Here is a 21,086-nt window from a genome sequence, read left to right on the forward strand (position 1 = left end):
TCTCTCTTCCCCCCCTTCTCACCGTCTCTTCTCCCCTTTAGTTTTCTTTCTTTCTCTCCCCCTCTTTCTTTCATTCTTTCCCCCTGTCCTATTAAAAAAAAAAAAAAAAAAAAAGATGACAAAGGATGAACTGAAGCTCCGCCATCACGTGATGTCACATGCTGCTGTTTCTGATGTCACTTAAAAAAAAAAAAAAAAAAAAAAAAAAAAAAAAGAGAAAGTGAGCCTTGAAGGCACGGTTTAGAGAAGAAAAGAAAAAGACGTTTTCCATCAAACCTCAGTATTCATCATACCTTTATGTATTTGCATCACGGTCAGTTCAGTACAGCTCAGCACTGTCATGAGGTTAGGTTTTCATACTCTACACGCCTGTGTTACGTCTCTATATACTATAGAGCGTATATCCAATGGATCTGAGAGTAATGTGATTGTTTAAGAAGTTAGAATGAGCAGATGTGTCAGCGGGAATGTTTAAGCCATCCGCTGCATACAAACTGAGTCAGACCTCAGATCCAGTTTAATCAGCAGGCCTGAGCCATTGCTGCTGATTTTACAGTGCCGCTGATCCACACTGAACATGATGAAAGCAGGCAGAGGGGAAGATACACAGTGACACTAATTCAGCAGACTCTGTGCACGGTTAATGCAGAACAGGGCACCACAGCTGTGCAACAGTTTCACTGAAACATTGTTGCTGCGTGTAAACTAACAGAGTGAAGTAATATTAGTCTTACAATCCAATTTTAAGCAGTCGTCAGTGGTCATGGTTACCCTCCTCTTGTCTCCCAGGAGCACAGAAGAGGTTTTCCAGGCACTGGAGGACAACCAAGTTATTTTGTCCACAATGAAGGCATCTCGGTTTGTCAAAGCCTTTGAACAGGAGGTGGACCGCTGGGAGCGTCAGCTCTCCCATGTGCTGGAAGTCACTGACATGATCCTTAATGTGCAACGGCACTGGATTTATTTGGAGGTACAAGCAACCCAGGCAGAGTACTTCTAAAATATATATTTGGTTATTTTATTGTGTTTGAATACTAGTTATTTGATTTATACATGTATTATTTTTATGAATTATTTTGCGCATGCAACGGATGGAAGTTTCTTGTATTGATAACAATTTAGTTGCATGTTGTCATTCCTTTTCAGTCTTTATCCATCGCTGTCTTGTTTTGTTTTCTCATTTCAGTTTTCTTGCTGCTCCCTTTGAGCATTTCATTTTCTTTTCTTTTTCAGGATAGAATTGAGCTTTGTCTGTTCCTTAGTGTCTGTAACTATATATTTAAATGCTCTTTTATTCACCCAGAACATTTTCCAAGGAAAGGACATCCGGGAGCAGTTGCCTCATGAGTGCAAAGAATTTGAAGACATAAGTTCTAGTTGGAAAACCATTATGGGTTGTCTCCACAAGGATAAAAATGCCTTGCAGGGAACACACAAGCCTGGTATGACATGTTACTTTAAAGAATGTGCTCTTATTAAAACTGTAGCACACAGTGTCTTCAGGCCCTAAAAATCCCTTAACAACTCTATAAGAATATTTCATGAGTTCAGAGCCCAAATGTAAGTTTGAAACTTTTAAAAAAAGTCCTTAACTTTTAAATATTTAATATAATATGTAACATCTAAAATATCAGTATAGAAGAGGTTAGCTAAACAAGGATTTGGATTGAGCAAAAAGAATTCCAAGTCATCTAATTTGTAAAATAAAAATGTGTTTTAAGTCTATGATCTACGCTGTGCCTTGCAGGTTTGCCAGAGAAGCTGTCACAGATGGGTTTTGAGCTGGAGGAAATCCTTAAAGCCTTGGACACATACCTGGAGACCAAAAGGCAGATCTTCCCGAGGTTCTATTTCCTGTCCAATGATGACGTTCTGGAGATCTTGGGACAATCACAGAATCCACAAGCCATGCAGCCTCACCTGAAGAAGTGTTTTGACAACATTAAGAGCCTGTCCACTGAAAAGGCAGGGACAATCATACTCTGTGATCAGTGCTACACATTTACTGTGTACTGGAAACACTCTGCTTTGTCCTAAATAACTGGATTTCCTTCAAAATGTGTGTTTTCTAGACAAAGCTTAAAACACTAGCTGCTGGGATGTTCTCTGCTGATGGGGAGTTTGTTTCTTTATATGAAAAAGTGGAACTGAACAAACCTGTGGAGGTACAGCACTAACAATGATCCAAATTATAATATGACAGGGGTGTTGTGGTGATAAATGCAGTGGAGAAGATCATGATACTGAATGTGAGCACCAGTTTATTTGCATGTGTGCATGCAGGAGTGGCTGTGCGAGCTGGAGCATAGCATGCGCCTTACACTAAAGGAGTCCCTGAAGGACTGCCTTGTAGACTTGAAGAGGATATCAGGACCAAGAGACAAATGGGTCCGAGCTTGGCCAGGACAGGTATGTCTGGTTTTGGCTTTCCTGCCCTGCCTTTTCTTCTTCTCTTATCTGATTTTCTCATTCACTGGCACTGATGCAGTTACTGCTCCTGCACATCCTGTTGATAATGTAGAAATCCCAGTGGCTTAAATAAAACTTATTTCTTTCCAGTTTAAAAGAGATTTACTCATCTTGTGTATTTGGTTAAGTAATAAGCTACTTTACTCTTCTTATATATTATTTGTATCAAATTTATAGCATTGGCCTTTTAGTTTATAAAGTTAATAAGTCATTACATTTGCAACCAATTTTAATATTAAAGTAAGATTAAAACAAGGATTATTTCTTCCTGTTTTAGATGATAATCACAGCTAGTCAGATCCAGTGGACTGCTGATGTCACAAGAGCTCTCATTAACTGCAAAGAGAGAGCTGACAAAGCCCCCCTGAAGTCCATGAAGAAGAAACAGGTTTGACTGACTTTTTGCCACTTCACTAAACTTCTGAAAGTGTGTAAATACCATATTCTTTTTTGTTGGTGTCACACTATTTTATATCCACAAAAACATGTGGGTATTTAAACATGTGCGGTTATAGTGCATAGCTGTCATGTTGACAATAAAAAATGACCACGCATCAAATAAATTTGTCAAATTTTTGGCACAACTGTCTTTCTCAGGTCTCCATGCTTCAGTGCTATTCAGAGATCATTCGTGGTAACTTGCCCAAAGTCCTGCGTTTGAAGATCGTAGCTCTGGTGACAGTAGAGGTTCATGCTCGGGATGTTATTGATAAGCTGGCCAAGGCAGGTTGCTACGATGTCAGTGCCTTTGAGTGGGTCTCTCAGCTGCGGCTTTACTGGGAAAAAGACCAGGTAAGCTGACCGCAAGACACTGATAGAACAGGTGAGTTGATAAATTGCTTTTATCAGTGGATTGTGGTGGTTAAAGGAACATTTATGCAGGTGGTATAAGTAACATTTAGTAAAGATGGGATTAAATTAGCATCTTGTTTGTTAAAAGTTAAAAAACAGTACTTAGTCTGAGCTAGCCTGCTGTGCTATGTTGGTATATACAGCTTCTCATATCGAATAGACAAATGAAAGTACTAGCTAATCACTTTCATTAGATTAATGTAAGCTTAGTAATTTAGTACAAAATATTTAAACTCTTTTAGTTTCAGTTTTGTTTTGTTTTGTTTTTACCCCAGGGGAATGCAATGAATTGTATAATCCGACAGACCAACACAGAGTTCAACTATGGATATGAGTACCTGGGCAACTCGGGACGGCTCGTCATTACTCCGCTTACCGACAGGTGACCTCATATTACTCAGTTAATGCACACACAGACATCCAGAGTGTAATGATTTTCACCTTGGGCATCTTTTTGGTCCTAGAAAAAAAACCTACTGTAGCACGCACTGGCACTAAAGTGTTTGTCAAAAAGTGTGCTGGAGTCAAATTTTCACTTCTTCAAATATTTGTTTTTTGTCTAGCATTACATTTTCCATTTTTTATTTGGCTAATATTTGTAAAAAATATGGTAGATAGCAATTCAACTTGGATGCCTTGAAAATGATAACTAGTGCTCGCAGCACAGTTCCCTGACCCTTGCTGAGCATCAGGTACAGTGGCTGTGTAAAAGTTTTCTGTTTTCTACATTCAATGATCAGATCTATGATATGCCGAGGTTGTGTTCTCCCACTACAGGTACACATCTTTCCATCTGTTCTTTTCATTGGCTGACAGAGAGATGCACATAAACGAGTTCTTGGATAGTCACTAGACTTTGTGTGAAAAATAAAACGGAAGACATTCTGTCTGTCAAGATGGTCTCTGAGTGCTATTTTTGCATGTAAATGTAGACAAAACCACAGCACAGCTATGTGGTGCATTTCGGTCATATGTCCTTACAAGTCCTTAAGTACAGATTATACAAGACAGTCACAAAATTTTACAGGTTATCAAGACAAAAATTAAATTTCGCTTAAAGATGGCTGTAGTTTGACTACTAAGACTGATGATTACTACAAAGCAAAAGTTATCAGAATCCCAGTAGCCCATAATATACTTCTATAATAGTTACGTATTTTTAGCTCTTCCTATAATAAATCTTTGTCTGTACAAAATATATAGCTACACCAGCTTAACTGGTGTTGTTTCAAACATGTGTCTGTATGTGTTTATGTCATAATGGCATATTGGATAACCTTATAGATATACTATGCTGCCAAAAGTGATCCCTCATTTACCGTCACATATACACATCCCATTCTTAATCCACAGAGTTTAATATGACGTCAGCCACCCTTCACAGCTGTAACAGTTTCAGCTTTTTTGATAATTTCTGACAATTCTTCTAGAAGCGCATTGTGAGGTCAAACACTGATGTTGGACGAGTAGGCCTGGCTCACAGCTTTTGCTCTAATTAATTCCAAAGGTTTTCTGTCAGGTTGAGGTCAGGACTCTGTGCAGGCCAGTCAGGTTCTTCCACACCACACTCACTCAGCCGTGTCTTTATGGACTTTGCTTTATGCACTGGTGTGCAGTCATGGCTGACCAGGAAGGGGCCGTCCCCAAACTGTTCCCACAAATTTCGAGCATGAACTTGTCCAAAATGTTGGTGCTGAAGCATTAAGAGTTTCTTTCACTGCAACTAAGTGACTGAATTGGCTGCACTCCACTCTTTCACCAATCTTTATAGAAACCGTCTGTATGCCTAGTTACTTGATTTTATACACCTGTGGCCATTAAAGTGATTGGAACACATGAATTCAATGATTTGGATGGGTTAGTGAATAATTTTGACAATATAGTGTACATATTAAGTAAGAAACACCATGATTCTATTTCGTATGGAAGCTTGTTTTTGCCACTGGAAAAAAAATGGCCTGGCAGACGTAACCTGAGATTTTGAATTATTATCTCACAATTTCAACTTTATGTAGCTCAAATTTTGACTCACTGACCAAATTTCTTGAAATTTTGACTTCTGAGTGACTTTTTTTGAAAGCTTTCTTTTTTTTATCTTGTGTGTGTTACAAAAATATTACTACTATGTTGCACAATAGTTCCAGTATGTGTTTAATACTTGTATTACCACATTTTTATTTGTCTGTAAAGTAAATGTCAGTGTTTTACTTCAGGTGTTACATGACTCTGACCACAGCACTTCATCTCCACCGTGGAGGCTCTCCTAAAGGCCCAGCTGGTACTGGAAAGACAGAGACAGTAAAGGACTTAGGAAAAGCTCTAGGCATGTATGTCATCGTAGTCAACTGCTCTGAAGGACTGGACTACAAGTCCATGGGACGCATGTACTCTGGCCTGGCTCAGGTAGGAAGTAGTAGAGATGATGATATCAGGTGACCACAATAACTGTAAAAATTGGTACATTAATGCTTTTCATGCCTTGAGTAATTACCAGCTGTGATGCTGTATGTAGTACATGACTGTATGAAAAATATCTAGCTGAAACCTTTTTGGCTTCAGTAAATTCTGAATAGCGTTTTCTTTTTGTGGTACTGACCCTTAGGCAGGCCAAAGGTTTTGCATGTCAGCTAAGGAAAAAACATAATCTACATAATCTGATTTCAAATTTGTGTGTATTTCATTATGTCCACCTCAAATAGACAGGAGCATGGGGATGCTTTGATGAGTTCAACCGTATCAACATTGAAGTGCTGTCGGTGGTGGCCCAGCAGATCCTGTCCATCCTGTCTGCTCTCACAGCTCTGCAGTCCAAGTTCTATTTTGAGGGACAACACATCCGTCTGGTCTCGTCATGTGGCATCTTTATCACCATGAATCCCGGTAGGTCAACAAAATTGTGCAATTGTCACCATATGTTTATAAGATAAGATAAGATAACCTTTATTAGTCCCACGCGTTAGAAATTTGTTGGGTTAAGGCTGCCAACCTTCGCCAGCGCCATCTTACCCTTCTGACCATACATACATTACAACATCACATGGGGAAGACAGGTCAGAGAGGTGTAACAATGGAAAATGCACAACATGAGGAAAGACGAGGAGAAAAAAGAACTCCCCCCAGACTGAGCTCCAACAGGGAGATCAGTTTAAGAACAGAAAAAAAACACCTCAGCACATGAATCAGCACATCTCACAACGTAGAAGACATAAGCTTCGAAGGTGTTTGGAGGGTGAGTGTAGGTCTGTGTCAGTGTACATGCATATGTGTGAGTGTGTGTTCCGTGTTCCGAGAGAAAGTGTCCCTTCACCCGGTTAGGCAAAAGTCAACAGTCTTCGGTCGACGCGGGTGGCCTTGAATGAGGAGGGAGAAAGTCACAACACAGTCTTGTTATCTAAAGGAGAATTGTTATTCCCGTCAGCTTTTGCCTTGAGCATCCAGCTGATGCCAGGGGGGCCGCATGAGATGAAGATGGTAGCTGTTTTGGTTAGTGCGAACAAACTGCATCCAATTTTACAGTTGGTCTAATGTCCGTCACTGGTCACCAGGTCTCTCAATTCCCGTTGTTCCGCTCCAAGATGTTATCCATATAGCAGAGCCATGAGCTTCTCCAAGATCTTATCCATACTGTGTTCAAAAAACACAGTCTGAGCACTCACAGCCGTGCCCATCGTCTATCATGTCGGCCAGCCTTGTGGGATTTTGAACAGCTGTAGCCGCTTCTTGTTCTTCGATAAGCCAGGTCCGAGCCAGCTCCAATCAGCCAGAACTCTGTTATCGTGGTTCCGAATTGGTAGAAGTCGTTCAATGTCCTCCATCAAGAGTGTCCCCAGACACGCGACGCAACCGACCACCGAGTATCCAGCAGCAAACCTCTCCTCAGGACAATCAGGCTCTCCCAGGCCCAGGAGTTGTCAGTTTCATTAAGGGACCAGTTGATCAAATCCATAATTCTTCTTTAGGTTTTTAGAGAACAAATCTGGGAGACTCTCTTAGTGTTAGAGAATAAGCGAGACTATACAAAAGACATGAGAAGCCAAACAGGAAAGATGAGGGAGAGGGAGAAAGTTTGACCGCCTCCGTCAAGAGCCAAGAGAAGAACATTAACCTATAGAGCAAGAGTTGACAGAAGAGGGGACCTGTACATGAAGATCTGTTTTATCCAAATCTAATCTATTTTCTCGCTTTCTTTTCTTTTCCTGAGGTTATGCTGGTCGTACTGAGCTTCCTGACAACCTGAAGTCCATGTTCAGACCTATATCAATGGTGGTGCCTGACTCTACTCTAATTGCTGAGATCCTGCTCTTTGGTGAGGGCTTCAACGACTGCAAGGTACTAACACTGTATGGAAACTGTATCCCAGCACTGTTCTGGGAAGGTAACAGAAGGCATTAATGCTACAAGCAAAATAACGGCAAGCAATATTAGCATTTAAGATTGAAGTGCGCTCTTTGCTAAAAGCATTAGATTTGTTGCTCTACTGGTCTAACACAAATATGTTGCTTTGGTTTTAGTGCAACAAAACTGTAATATATTCTGCAGGAATGATGCTGCAAGCAAGTGTTTGAATGGTAATGTCGTAGTCTTGGTTACTGCTTAAAAGAGTTGGAGTTTATCGTGGAGCATGAAGAGATTACATTACAGTATGTAACTGTTGGGATAAACTGAGATTTATGAGGTGCAAGAACAAAGTAGGTCAAAGACAGTATTGCAGGTAGTTTTCATCTATCTATGTATCTACTTCAGGATTGCAGGGGGGCTGGAACCTATCATAGCTATCATAGGATGAAAAGGCAGTACACCTACATACAACACAGGTTGGCAGTATACCTTAACACAGAGAAACATTCACACTTATGGCCAATTTGAAATAACCAGTTAATTAATTATGTATGTTTTCAGACTGTGGGAGAGAGCCACAGTAGCTAGAAAGAACCCATACAAACTCCACACAGAAAGGCCAGAGCTGTGAAGTGGATTTGAACCCAAGACCTTCTTGCAACGATTGTACCATCATGCTGCTAAGATGCCATAGGGACTATGTTTTTTCTGTACCAGAAAGCAGTTCCAGTGAAAAATGGCACTATTTTGAATTATTGTTACTAGTATGCCTTAAATTTACTCTGATTTAATTTTCCCAGGGGGCCACATGAGAAACTGGAACTGTTGTGGAGACCTACACTAATAAGCTGAACTCAGTTCTGCTCATTATTAATTTCATGTCTTTATAAAGTGCTACTGATAAGAGAATATGTTACGTTTGGAAATGTTAAATGCACAGTAAAAATGCCAACGTTTTATCACAATTTAATCAAAACTCCATAAAACACATGTGGATGTTTTTAAAAATCTAAAAAACTGTTAACTCGGGCGCTGGTTTAGCTCCGTGGGATGAGCAGGCGATCACATGCCGCACAGCTGAGAGCAGCTTTGAGTCCGACCCGTGGCACCAGGTCTTCCCCTCTCTCACTTTCCTGTTAGTCTTCACTGTTCCTAAAAAAAAAAAACATTAAAAAAGACAATTAACTTTATACAAAATGCTACTGTTATGTTGGTTAGAGTGTAATTACTTCATCTGCTATGATATTAGCAATGAAAGCAGCTATAGTGCTTTCATTGAGTGCTTGGGTGCCAGCTCCTCCATTATCTTAAACTCTTCAAATATCCCATATATAACGATGAGTAACAGAGCAATCTGTAAACTAAAGCAGGTGAAAAGGAATAAACTGCATGATATATACTTCTTTATGTTTGAATACTAATTTTACATTGACCTCACATGTGTCTGTCAGGGACATCTAAGAGACTGGATGTGGACCACAGGCTGTACAGTGCCAGGTCTGATCTACAGTAACATATAAACAAGTGTAATTATCATGTTTCATTTTTGCCTTATTCTTTAATTTCTTATTGTATACACAAAACTAAAATGCTGTAAGAGTCCTGATGATACACCAGATTGGATTTTTTTTCTTGCTTTTTTTGTTGACAAACCTCACTTAAGCCTCTTAGTCTAACTTCTCTGCAGGTTTTATCTGCATACCTCAGGTGTCAGCCTAAGAAATGCTATCTGTGCGGTGGTTTTACCCTTTACACAGTTCTGAATGCAAACAATAATTTCTGTATCGTGTTAAACTATCACAGCTTAAACGAAGAGCTGAACCAATCAGCAGAAGAGATATTTTTACGCAGATAAAGATCTTTATTACTAGTGTTGCCTTACCTTATCAAGTTCATCACATTCTACACAGCCACTCAGTTATTCAAAGATACGGCATGTGGAGGAGGTGGGGGGGGGGGTTAAAAACCCACGTAGCTCCAAAATGATGCCTCACATTTTAGTGGTACCTGTTAGTGTATTAGTGTTTTTTTATTTGCATCTACCTAAAGTGAAGCCTTCTTTGCTGTGACTTTGCTGAACACATGTGATCTCCCTCTGGTAAAAGATGAGCGCTCTCTGACCTTGTGTGAGCATTGGAGAGAGTGGAGGGGCATTGACTCCAGGTGTCTGTGTTTGAGGGTTAATACGCAGGCTCTTGCACTCCATAGTCAGGGATGTGTTTAAACATATTGTAATGTTGCCTCGTACACACACACGCACACACACTCTTCGCGCTTTCTAGGTTAAATTTTTCTTTTTCAGCGCTGAATCCTGTTGGGAGCTGCAACTAACCAAAGGTCTAGACAATTAAGGATATCGACCAAGAAACAAGGGCAACAAAAACACACTTGTAATGAAACAGCACAGCTTCTCAGTGCTGCTAAATTTAGAAGTGCATGTTGTTGTTCTGTGTTTGTGCAAGCTGGAGAGTCATACATACATAAAGGATACCAACTTGGGCAGGTCTTGGTTCCTGTTATCAAAAATATTTTCATATAATACAAGTAATAATAAGTATGCAAATGAAGCATTAGTGAAGCTTAAGTAAATGAAAGTGGTAATTGTGCATGAGCTGTGAATACGCACATCCAGTACAGTACACACAGACACAAAAAGGGTTTCCACAGCTACAGCTTTGGAACGTTTTAAATGGACATTTTATTTTATTAACCTTGTTTTCTTGCAGCGTGAAGATTACATACCCATTAATGTGTTGTCCCACAGAAGAAGCTGCTGGTGTGGTTAAATACACGATCTGCATTTTGTGGATTGTCTCATTTCTGTCACACTGTAATTTTAATCCTGTGTACCCTTCTTCCCTTTTCCTCCTTTTTTCTGTGTGTCTTTATGCTAATTTTAATTTCCCTCTGATGTTGTCCTTGTAGGTCCTTGCTAAGAAAGTGTTCACTCTGTACTCTCTGGCAGTGCAGCAGCTGTCCAAACAGGACCACTATGATTTTGGCCTTCGTGCTCTCACCTCTCTGCTTCGCTTTGCTGGAAAGAAGCGGCGCTCTTGCCCAAATGTTCCTGATGAAGAAGTATGTATCTCTCTCGCTGTCTCTCTCTCTCTCTCTCTCTCTCTCTCTCTCTCTCTCTCTCTCTCTCTCTCACTCACACACACACACACACACACACACACACACGTGGTTTAAAGGAAGTTGAAAATAATAGAAATAGAAATATTGGAACTTTTATCTTTTAGGAACTCTTAGGCATCTACAGCCATACACACTACAGAAACTAAATTATATTGTTCACAAAATAAGAGATAAAGAAAAACAAATATTTGATTTATTTACACTGCTTGTTTTTAGTTTAAAAATGTGTCAAGTTTTTCCAAAAACACTGAAAAGGCTTGTTTTCTGTGTTCATATGAGCGCATAACTATACACCGCGTTCCAAATTATTATGCAAATGATATTTTTCTCTGTTTTTCCTAAACAGTCGATTCAAATGACAGTCGGCATAATTTTCGAGTCATCGACCAATAGAGTATAATTCAAACGTTAGTGAACAAAACTCCCAGTGAAATCAGTATGTTTTTCAGAAATAAAACACTTAAAATGCACTATTCCAAATTATTACGCACACAGAGTTTCAAAAGATTTTATAGGATGTAGAGAATTGAAAATGGTCATTTGTAGAATTTGCAGCATTAGTAGATCAATTTCATTGAAATCAAAAGCTGTTTCAATCAAAAACATCTTAACAGGTCAAGTTACATATTAACATAGGACCTGTTTTTGATAGCAGTTTTACAATTCTTGCATCCATGGAACTTGTAAGTTTTTGGAAAGTTTCTACTTGAATATCTTTGCAGGATGTCAGAATAGCCTCCCAGAGCTGCTGTTTGGATGTGAACTGCCTCCCACCCTCATTTTTTTTTGCTTGAGGATGCTCCAAAGGTTCGCAATAGGATTGAAGTCAGGGAAGAATGGGGACCACACCATGAGTTCCTCTCCTTTTACACGGATAGCAGCCAATGATGCAGACGTGTTCCTTGTAGCATGAGATGGTGCATTATCATGCATGAAGACGGTTGTGTTGCAGAAGGCACAGTTCTTCTCTTTCTACCATGGAAGAATGTGGTCAGTCAGAAACTCCACATACTTTGCAGAGGTCATTTTCACACCTTCAGGGAGCCTAAAGGGGCCGACCAGCTCTCTCCCCGTGATTCAGGCTCAAAACATGACTCCACCACCTCCTTGCTGACGACGCAGCTTTGTTGGGACATGGTGGCCGTCCACCAACCATCCACCACTCCATCCGTCTGGACCATCCAGGGCTGCACGGCACTCATCAGTGAACAAGACTGTTTGAAAATTAGTCGTCATGTAGTTCTGGGCCCACTGCAGCCGTTTCTGCTTGTGAGCACTGGTTAGGGGTGGCCGAATAGAAGGTTTATGCACAACAGCAAGTCTCTGGAGGATCCTACACCTTGATGTTCGCAGGGCTCCAGAGGCACCAGCAGCTTCAAATATGTGTTTGCTGCTTTGTAATGGCCTTTTAGCAGCTGCTCTCTTAATCTGATGTATTTGTCTGGCAGAAACCTTCATCATTGTGCCTTTATCCGCACGAACCCATGTGTGCTCTGACTCAGCCACAAATCTCGTAACATTATGGCGATCATGCTTAAATTTTCATGAAATATCCAAGGTTTTCATTACGTGTCCAAGCCATTCAACTATTTCACACTTTTCAGCAGCAGGGAGATCATTTTCCTTCCTATATTGCTTGAAAATAGTGGTCTGCTTAATAATGTGGAACATCCTTCTTTAGTAGTTTTTCCTTTAATCAGGCTCACCTGGCAAACTAATGATCATAGGTGCCCGAGATTGTTTTCAGTGATACAAAGAGTCCTGACACAATTCCATCCATGGGCTTAATTGAAAAACAACTTATTTAATCTTTATGACACTTAAACACAATTTGCATAATAGTTTGGAACGCTGTGTATGTGTTTGCTGTGACTGGAAATCAGTGGCGTGCAGTGAGTTTTAAAGGAAGGCGAACAAAGACCCCGTAAAATTCTACATAAAGTGTCAAAAATAAAAATATTTATTCTTGAGAAAAACGTTCCCCATAAGTGTGTTATTGATCAGTATTACTGGTGCAGATGTTTAAGGTTGAGCTTGTTTTAAACACTTGATATTCTGTTTACTCTGCAGTAGTGCATCATTAAAAAACAGTCACAGCTGAATTAAAAGCCTTGAGCATCATATCATATGGCATAGTTAACTGTATGTATCTACAGGATGATGAAATATTAATAAAAACTGAAGGTGGTATATTAGCAAAACACCTATTTAAACTTTATCCATTTGGTCAACTAAGTGATTTTTCAGATATGTTAATCTGAGTGTTGGTGAACCTCATCGTGTCCATTTATCCACGGCATAAATGGCAGAAGTCCCCCTCTCCATCATTAAAGGTTTCATTCTTAATGTGCTAAACGAGTTATTAAAAGTTTCTTACAGCACACGAGATGTTTACAAAGAGAAAACTCGTCTGTCACAACCACAATTGAGAGTGCTAACTTACTTGCTAATGCTAACTGTGTTTCTACACAAAGTGCAGTTCATAACTGATCTCAGATCAGTAAAAACAGAGCCAGCAGCAGTGAATAAAGATCTAAAAAATAAGCTGACCATTGGGAAATCACGAGTAAGTCTCTTCCTGTATCTGTATTCTTAGGTGCTGCTGATGGCTATGAAGGATATGAACATTGCTAAGCTGACCTCTGCTGACCTGCCATTGTTCAGTGGAATCATTCAAGACTTGTTCCCTGCCGTAGAAACACCTGTAATAGACTATGGCAAAGTAAGTTAATCTAAATCAGCAGTCAAGATAAGCACGGATTTGATATACAACTGGTAAAAAATGGAAACATTGCAGGAATGTCTTTGTGTCCCTGTGTGCACAAAGCCAAACAAATAATATAATATCTCTTTTGGTCAGTGTTCTTGTGCAATAAGATGTCAGAAATAAGTTTAAAAAATGTGACCCTATGATCTTTCATAATGTATCACTTTTTTCTGATATGTGCAGTCTCACTTAGTGCATCACTGATCACTGACTCCTTGTCTATCTTTGGTCTCTTTATTTTCACAGTTGAAGGAAGCTGTGGAGGAGGAGCTTAATCGGAGTGGTTTGCAGGTGACACCCTTTACCGTGACCAAAGTCATCCAACTTTATGAGACCAAAAACTCTCGACACTCCTCCATGCTGGTGGGCAAGACAGGCAGTGCTAAGAGTGTTACCTGGAGGACCCTACAGAATGCCATGACTGCTCTGCATCAAAAAGGAGAGCCAGGCTTTCAGCAGGTCCAGGTTAGTTAGGATAGACAAGAAAGCATTTCTTTTTTCTTTTTTTTAAATTGTAATACTGCTTGCTTTTTTAATCAGAAAGAATGTTTTGTTGCCGGACTTTGAAGTTTGTATTCTTAATGGTAAAATTCTTCAACTACTGTCACAGGATTCTTTTTTTCTTTTTTCATGCAGTTACAGAACAGGCAGTAAGCATCGCAGTGATTAGATCTAAACAGGCAAACATGAATTAAAGGGACTGAAACTGGCTGCTTGCTTCAGTTTGATTAAATGAGGTCAAAGCTTGTGTCCATTGTAGGTTTTTGTCCCAGACAGACTGAACCCTCCCACTTCTTCCACATTAGACACTGAAGCATCATTTCAGCAGAGCTCTTCTCAGTGAAGTAATTGGAAGTCACATACGTCTCTAAGTGTGTGACCTTTTGCTCCTCCAAGCCCATCACTGAGAGGAAAACTCACAGTATGAACTCCCTCTGTAATAGAGAACAACCACACCTCAGATCATGGAGACTCACTTTCCACCACCACCGGCACTTTTTTAATATTTATCATAATGTGGCTGAAATCCAATTCTTACTAAAACTTTTGTTATGCTCGAGAGCTGACAAAATGTCATATTAATATCTAAATGGTTCAATATTTCCCAGATTCAAATGTTCCATTAAGTTACCAACAAAAAAAGTAAAGAGTAAAGAGCAAAACATAAACAAAATTAGAACGCTGTCGCCTCATTTACATCAGTGTGTATTTCATCTTATGACTGATCTGTATTTAACTACATTCACTTATCTAGGGTTTTTTACAGCCTATAAATGATACATGAGATCCTCATCTGGCAAACTCTGCTACATGTTCTGCAAACAATGTAGCAGGACTTTGATCTGCTGAAGAAAGAACAATTTTAAAATGAGCTCAGACTTTTTTTCTTTTCTGTTCTGTAAAAAAAAGTTTTCATATTGTCATATATCAGACAATAACCATGTCAAATCCAATATATCCAAGCACTGAATGATTAGAGATTGGCTACTCTTCACAAACCTTCTGACTTATGAGCCTTTTTCTGTTGGTGTCTGTACACAGAGTGAAAATCCAATAGTAAAAATGTAAAAACAAAAATGTATTTATGCAACTGATGAACATTGGTTTGGCCAAATTCATCTAACTAAAGCCTTGCATTTCTTTACAAGCTACTCTCCATGATTTTAAAACAGAGCAGATGACTCCATTTTTACCGTTCATGTCTCATTTGGCAGGACTATCCTCTGAATCCCAAAGCCCTCAGTTTAGGAGAGCTGTATGGCGAGAATGATCTCTCTACTAACGAGTGGACTGATGGAGTGCTGTCATCCCTCATGAGATCAGCGTGCGCAGGTGCGAACCCCAGAAAAACACACTGTATGGATGATTCTTCCCCATAGCCTGTTCTACCTTCTAAACTGACTGAAATTGAATGTCACAGGGAAGTTTTTTATATGCTCAGTTTTTTTTTAAGTCATGATGAAAACAAAATAAGTTCTTTGTTCCACGTGTGCATACTGCCACTTTGGAGCTTCACTGAGTACTGAGAAGCTACAGCATGCTGTGCAGCTTTATCTGCATAATCTTACATTGGGTGAGCTCATTTACAAACATTTATTGGCTTCACTTGTTACAATAGTCAAAATTTAAAATGAGATCCAGCACTAAAGAAGAATGATTCCTTTTTTTGGAGCTGTTAGAGAAATAATTAATCGATCTTGTTCATGACAATGTGTCACGTTTAGCTAACGGGCTCAGGCGCAGACCAGAAATCCTTGTAGAGAAGACAGTTTGTTGATACAGACAATACCAGGTGATTCTATATACAACGTGCTGGAAGGGGGGGTCCAGGGCTCCGGGGTACGTGAGGGAAAGGAAGGGGATCAGACGCGCTCCAAAGAATCACTCTCCTCTCTCCACAACTGGGTTACACAAACCCACACACTCGTCCATGGGATGACAGGCAGGCAGGGAAAGGTCTGGGAAAGATATGAAACTTTAGTTAGAGGCGAACAGACAGAAAGAACTCACAGATTCTGATTCTCAAACTACTGAGCGACTGATGCTGATAGCTCGACGATCCAGCGACGAGTAGCACAGTGCTGCCATCTTAAGTAGGACTCGCAATTACGCAGATAGGCAGCAGGTGTGGAGATGGCAGATGCGTGGGCCAGGGGCGGGAGCCCATAATGAGCACCGCCGCGGCAAGGGAGAGAGAGAGCAAAAACAACAAAAACACATGTTGCCTAAGACGGGATCCGCTGGTGAGGCACAGGGACCATGACACAATGGTTTCAAAATGTATATTACATAGTATTGATTTTAGAGTTTCTTGCCATCAGTGTAAGTGTGAAGCCAGTTTACAAAGGAGAGATCTAAAGATTGAAAGGCAGTGCTTCTATTTTTATGAACTATTAAACAATACATCGACTTCTTACTGTCTTCTTGTTGTGAGTGTGAATGTTGCTATCACACACGTCTCTGTCACAATATCTTCTTTCCTCACTTAAGATGAGAAACCAGATGAGAAGTGGATTGTGTTTGACGGGCCAGTTGACACACTTTGGATTGAGAGTATGAACTCAGTAATGGATGACAACAAAGTGCTCACGCTCATCAACGGAGAGAGAATCTCTATGCCTGAGCAGGTGAGAACAGATCATGAAACAGCACTTTTCATTATTTGACCTTTGACTTTTTCTAATATCATTTATGGTCGCGCCGTCCTCTTCAAGTGCTCCAGTGTGCTGGTGAGAAGGCCAAGTTTTGAATCAGTTTCTGCAAGGAAAGCAGTAAAAATGCAGCGGCTAAAATAGTTTTGTTCAGCCAGACTGTTTTAGATTCTGTTCAGTAAATCCAGAAAAACAAAAGCTCAAACACATGATAAGATTAGTTTTATAAGACAAATAAGCAGCATTCAAGTGGCTTAATCCTTGTTATCCGGCTCACATATGAAATGGAAGAAAATTTCAGCTTATCATCACCCAGAATCGTCTGTGCTTTATTTGATTAACTGAGGGAGGGAGCTGAATCACACATGCTGACAATAAAGCTGTGCACACGCTGGAAGAGATTCACTTGTCCACATAGCTTTGAAGCTGACAGCTGGCTGCTTGCAAACATTTCAAGCTTCGGTTGCCTAGGTGACCCTAGGTGTGTTCACTGCTGGGTTATATGTCAAACAGCGATTGTCACTCTCAGTGGTAGTCAATTTAGTCGGTTGACTGGAAGTTGGGAAAAGTTTATCTCAGGTCATGTTTTCTTCCTGTTGCCAGCAGTTATTTAACCTGCTGAGTCGCAGATCTCATTCAATTACTATGGACTAATTACTGGTTGCCACATTGCTGCCAGTTGCTTCCTGTATTTATGCAGCTTTAGTGAATATGTATAAAAACTACAATTCATTTGTTGCAGGTGTCTCTTCTATTTGAGGTGGAGAATCTAGCAGTGGCTTCTCCAGCTACGGTGTCCCGCTGTGGAATGGTCTACAATGATTATACTGATCTGGGATGGAAACCCTTTGTGCAGTCCTGGCTGAACAAGCGACACAAAGTACAATACAGTCACTCATAATAACTCTCATTAGGACATGCATTTCAGTTAAGAGTATGTATAGTTAACGAGTATGATTAGTAATGTTTTCTTTTTTCTGGCACCGTTCTCTTTACTTCCATGTGTCACTCTATGTCACTTCACAGGCTGAAGTGAACCATTTGAAGCCCTTGTTCGAGAAGTACATAGAGAGCACGATCAACTATAAGAAGAGCAACTGCAAGGAGCTGATCCCCATCGCCGAACTTAATGGCGTCACCTCTCTCTGCCGCCTCTATGACTCCCTGGCTACATCGAGCAGTGGGGTATAATAAGCAGAGTGCAAATGTAGATTGTAATCCCATCCATGGGTAATTGCACCACAACAGTGATGAATTGTCGATCTCTAATAGGTGTAACTAAATGCATTTTTCCTTTGCTCTATCTTCAGGTGAATCCTTCAGACACAGATAGCCTGGGTAGGATGGTGGAACTGTGGTTCATCTTCAGCCTTATCTGGTCCATATGTGCCTCTGTCGACGAGGATGGACGCAAGAGGATGGACAACTTCCTACGGGAGATGGAGGGAACATTCCCTGCCAAGGTCTTCCAGAGAACATTTTTGTTTACACACTAATGGCATATGAAATGAGTTAACTTCTATTCTATAACCTCATTACATTCCCCAATAAAGGTAGGGAATTAACCAGTGTCAAGTGTACTTATTTTGTAATTGTAAATAAACTATTTTTTTTACAAAATTTTAACAAGTAGACCAACACAGTAACCTGTTTTTGCCCAATTATCACTCAAACCTTTCAATCCTATGAATTTGTTGAGTAGATGGTTGCACGCCTGCAAGCCTGTGTCAAGTGTTAAGGTATATGAATTCTTGCAGGACACAGTTTATGAGTACTACGTGGACCCAAAGAACAAATGCTGGGCTTCATTTGAAGATAAATTGCCAAAAGGCTGGCGCTACAATGCTTCGTAAGTAATCAGATGTTATTATGTGACCTGGATCTATGACATATTTATGTATCTCCCTGTCTTTTCCCTCAGAGCTCCATTCTATAAGATTATGGTTCCAACTGTGGACACCGTTCGCTATAACTTACTGGTTAAGGCTCTGGTGTTGAAACACTACCCTGTGCTGCTCACTGGGCCAGTGGGCACTGGTAAAACTTCAGTGGCTCAGAGTATTCTGCAGGGCTTAGATAACAAATGGAAAACCCTTACCATCAACATGTCTTCACAGGTCAGTTCATTGTATAGTCTGTGTTTAGCTATGTATGCCATGTGTGTGCTGATGTTTATCTCTGTGCTTTAATTAGGCCTAATTAGTGCCTACTTGTTCTGGTTACAGTTATAAGCTGGTAGATGCTTTGAAGAAATATTTTAAAGATTTATGATTATTCACGTCGTTTCATCTTTCGTTTGCTGTCCAGACCACCTCTAACAACATCCAGGACATTATAGAGAGTCGCATAGAAAAGAGAACCAAAGGCGTGTATGTGCCAGCAGGTGGGAAACACCTGCTATGTTTCCTAGATGACCTCAACATGCCGGCTCATGACCTCTTTGGCTCCCAGCCACCCCTGGAGCTTCTGCGCCTATGGATTGACTATGGCTTCTGGTATGATCGCAAGAAACAGACCCTAAAGGTTGTCAAGGTGAGAAACTGAGTTTTAATGAAGGCATGAGTGAGGCGTGTTATAATTGGAGAGATAGTTTTGCTGCTTTCTAAGGGCCTTGGTTTAAACTGTGTGACAATGTGAAATGTTTTCTGTTTTATATGCAGAGGACACTACACTTTTTCTGTTGTGTTTCAGGACATGTTCTTGCTAGCATCAATGGGGCCCCCTGGTGGTGGGAGGACTCACATCACGCCGCGTTTTCAGAGTCGATTCAACCTCATTAATATGACTTTCCCTAATGTAAGTGTTGCTCTCTTTATGTCTTCCTGTCTTTTCTTCCTATAATTAAGCAGCGTGATATTTTAGCAGGCAGTTATGTTTTACTTTCTCTGTGTAATGCCTTCTTCATTTACACAGGCACATTTTTGCATTTCTTCAGTGTTGACTGTGGTTTTGCTCCTGTTGGTGTTTTCTGTTTGTTAGTGCTTTTTTCATGGCACCCTACAGGAATGACCCTGATTGTAATTATAGCCACGATGACAAATGCTGTAAAATTGCGTTCTCTTTCACATTTCTAACACCCTCAAGTTTACAATTGTGTTCTAGCCTGCCTGTGCGCTGCCCTGCTAATTTACCTCCTACCATCTCCCCCTCCCTCTTTGTTCCCTTATGTGTTTGTTATTCTTATTTTGTAGTTTTGGGCATGTTTATAATTTCCCTGTTTTATTGTTCACTCCCTTCTTCGCTCCCTTCTAATCACCGTCTCTTTTTAGTATTTTCATTTATCAGCTAGCATCAGTTATCTGACTCCAATCTCAACCCTGTTTTCTGTTGCCTTAGAAGAGCTAAATTAAATTCGCTTTAAAAATTGCTGGAGCCATGCTGCATTCAGGATCTAAACACTTGAAATTTTAGTTGCTTTGCCTGGTTTATGTGTGAATTGGGCAGCATGAAATTAGATTTTAAGAAATTATCTTGCTGTTGTAACCACTACACCTGCATTATCCTGGTATGCTACTGACATGTCTGCATGTTGTGTTTTGGGAATATTGTTGCCTTTCCTCTCTGCATGCAGGCCTCCCAGATCAAGTGCATCTACAGTGCCATGATCAACCAAAAGCTCCAGGAGTTTAAGGAGGAGCTGAAGCCCATTGGAAAGCTTCTCACTCAGGCAACCTTAGAGCTGTATAATGGCGTCACTGCCTTTTTTCTTCCCACTCCAGCCAAGATACATTACCTCTTCAACCTCAGGGACATCTCCAAGGTACATTTGTGTACATCAGTATGAACTTCTGTTGCACGGCACATAAATAGTACAACCAAAGACTGCTTAAAATGCATTTTCCATAAAACACTAACTAAACTTCACCTTGGTAAGAATAACACATATCTACTTGGTCACACATTTTCTTGCCTAAAATCACTTTTAGGTAACAGTCTTCATGAGTTCATTCAGATTTTAATGAAAACTCTGAATTATTTAGTACCTTTGAAATTAAAATGCTCTGTGATATATCTTTCCCCCCCGTTTATCTCTTGTAGGTGTTTCAAGGTTTACTAAGAGCTCATCCAGACTTCCATGATACCAAAACCAACATTACTAGACTGTGGATCCATGAATGTTTCAGGTGATCACAGTATTTGAATGCCTTTCTGCAGTGCTTTATAAATTAAAATGCATGGGTACTTTTATCATGTATACAGAGAATAATATCTGGATGATGTGATTTGTCAATTTCAGGGTTTTCTCAGATCGGCTTGTAAACCACAGTGATATGGATACCTTTATTTCTCTCCTAGAGGAAAAACTGGGTTCACTCTTTGACCTCACCTTCCACAGCATCTGCCCGAACAAGCAACTGCCAATATTTGGT

At 40.2% G+C, this 21,086-nt stretch overlaps 1 protein-coding gene across 2 annotated transcripts in view; it reads left to right on the forward strand.

Annotated features, from left to right (window-relative positions):
• The window catches only part of dnah2 (dynein, axonemal, heavy chain 2), a 64,569-nt gene that overhangs the window by 21,388 nt on the left and 22,095 nt on the right, over nucleotides 1–21,086 (forward strand). The window contains exons 29-54 of one of the 2 annotated variants that reach the window (XM_080866902.1): nucleotides 790–970; nucleotides 1,304–1,442; nucleotides 1,748–1,965; nucleotides 2,073–2,165; nucleotides 2,284–2,409; nucleotides 2,747–2,857; nucleotides 3,067–3,261; nucleotides 3,597–3,703; nucleotides 5,535–5,724; nucleotides 6,021–6,201; nucleotides 7,523–7,650; nucleotides 10,585–10,737; nucleotides 13,394–13,519; nucleotides 13,811–14,029; nucleotides 15,280–15,397; nucleotides 16,556–16,692; nucleotides 17,459–17,596; nucleotides 17,743–17,901; nucleotides 18,027–18,179; nucleotides 18,474–18,565; nucleotides 18,638–18,833; nucleotides 19,024–19,248; nucleotides 19,408–19,512; nucleotides 20,288–20,476; nucleotides 20,755–20,840; nucleotides 20,954–21,084. In XM_080866902.1, coding sequence (XP_080723028.1) covers nucleotides 790–970; nucleotides 1,304–1,442; nucleotides 1,748–1,965; nucleotides 2,073–2,165; nucleotides 2,284–2,409; nucleotides 2,747–2,857; nucleotides 3,067–3,261; nucleotides 3,597–3,703; nucleotides 5,535–5,724; nucleotides 6,021–6,201; nucleotides 7,523–7,650; nucleotides 10,585–10,737; nucleotides 13,394–13,519; nucleotides 13,811–14,029; nucleotides 15,280–15,397; nucleotides 16,556–16,692; nucleotides 17,459–17,596; nucleotides 17,743–17,901; nucleotides 18,027–18,179; nucleotides 18,474–18,565; nucleotides 18,638–18,833; nucleotides 19,024–19,248; nucleotides 19,408–19,512; nucleotides 20,288–20,476; nucleotides 20,755–20,840; nucleotides 20,954–21,084 — 3,896 coding nt within the window. The remainder of the gene's footprint in view (nucleotides 1–789; nucleotides 971–1,303; nucleotides 1,443–1,747; nucleotides 1,966–2,072; nucleotides 2,166–2,283; nucleotides 2,410–2,746; nucleotides 2,858–3,066; nucleotides 3,262–3,596; nucleotides 3,704–5,534; nucleotides 5,725–6,020; nucleotides 6,202–7,522; nucleotides 7,651–10,584; nucleotides 10,738–13,393; nucleotides 13,520–13,810; nucleotides 14,030–15,279; nucleotides 15,398–16,555; nucleotides 16,693–17,458; nucleotides 17,597–17,742; nucleotides 17,902–18,026; nucleotides 18,180–18,473; nucleotides 18,566–18,637; nucleotides 18,834–19,023; nucleotides 19,249–19,407; nucleotides 19,513–20,287; nucleotides 20,477–20,754; nucleotides 20,841–20,953; nucleotides 21,085–21,086) is intronic. The other variant, XM_080866903.1, reaches the window with a different exon arrangement.

The sequence above is a fragment of the Rhamphochromis sp. 'chilingali' genome (genome assembly GCF_963969265.1).
Source record: "Rhamphochromis sp. 'chilingali' genome assembly, chromosome: 1".
In the NCBI taxonomy this organism is placed as follows: domain Eukaryota; kingdom Metazoa; phylum Chordata; class Actinopteri; order Cichliformes; family Cichlidae; genus Rhamphochromis; species Rhamphochromis sp. 'chilingali'.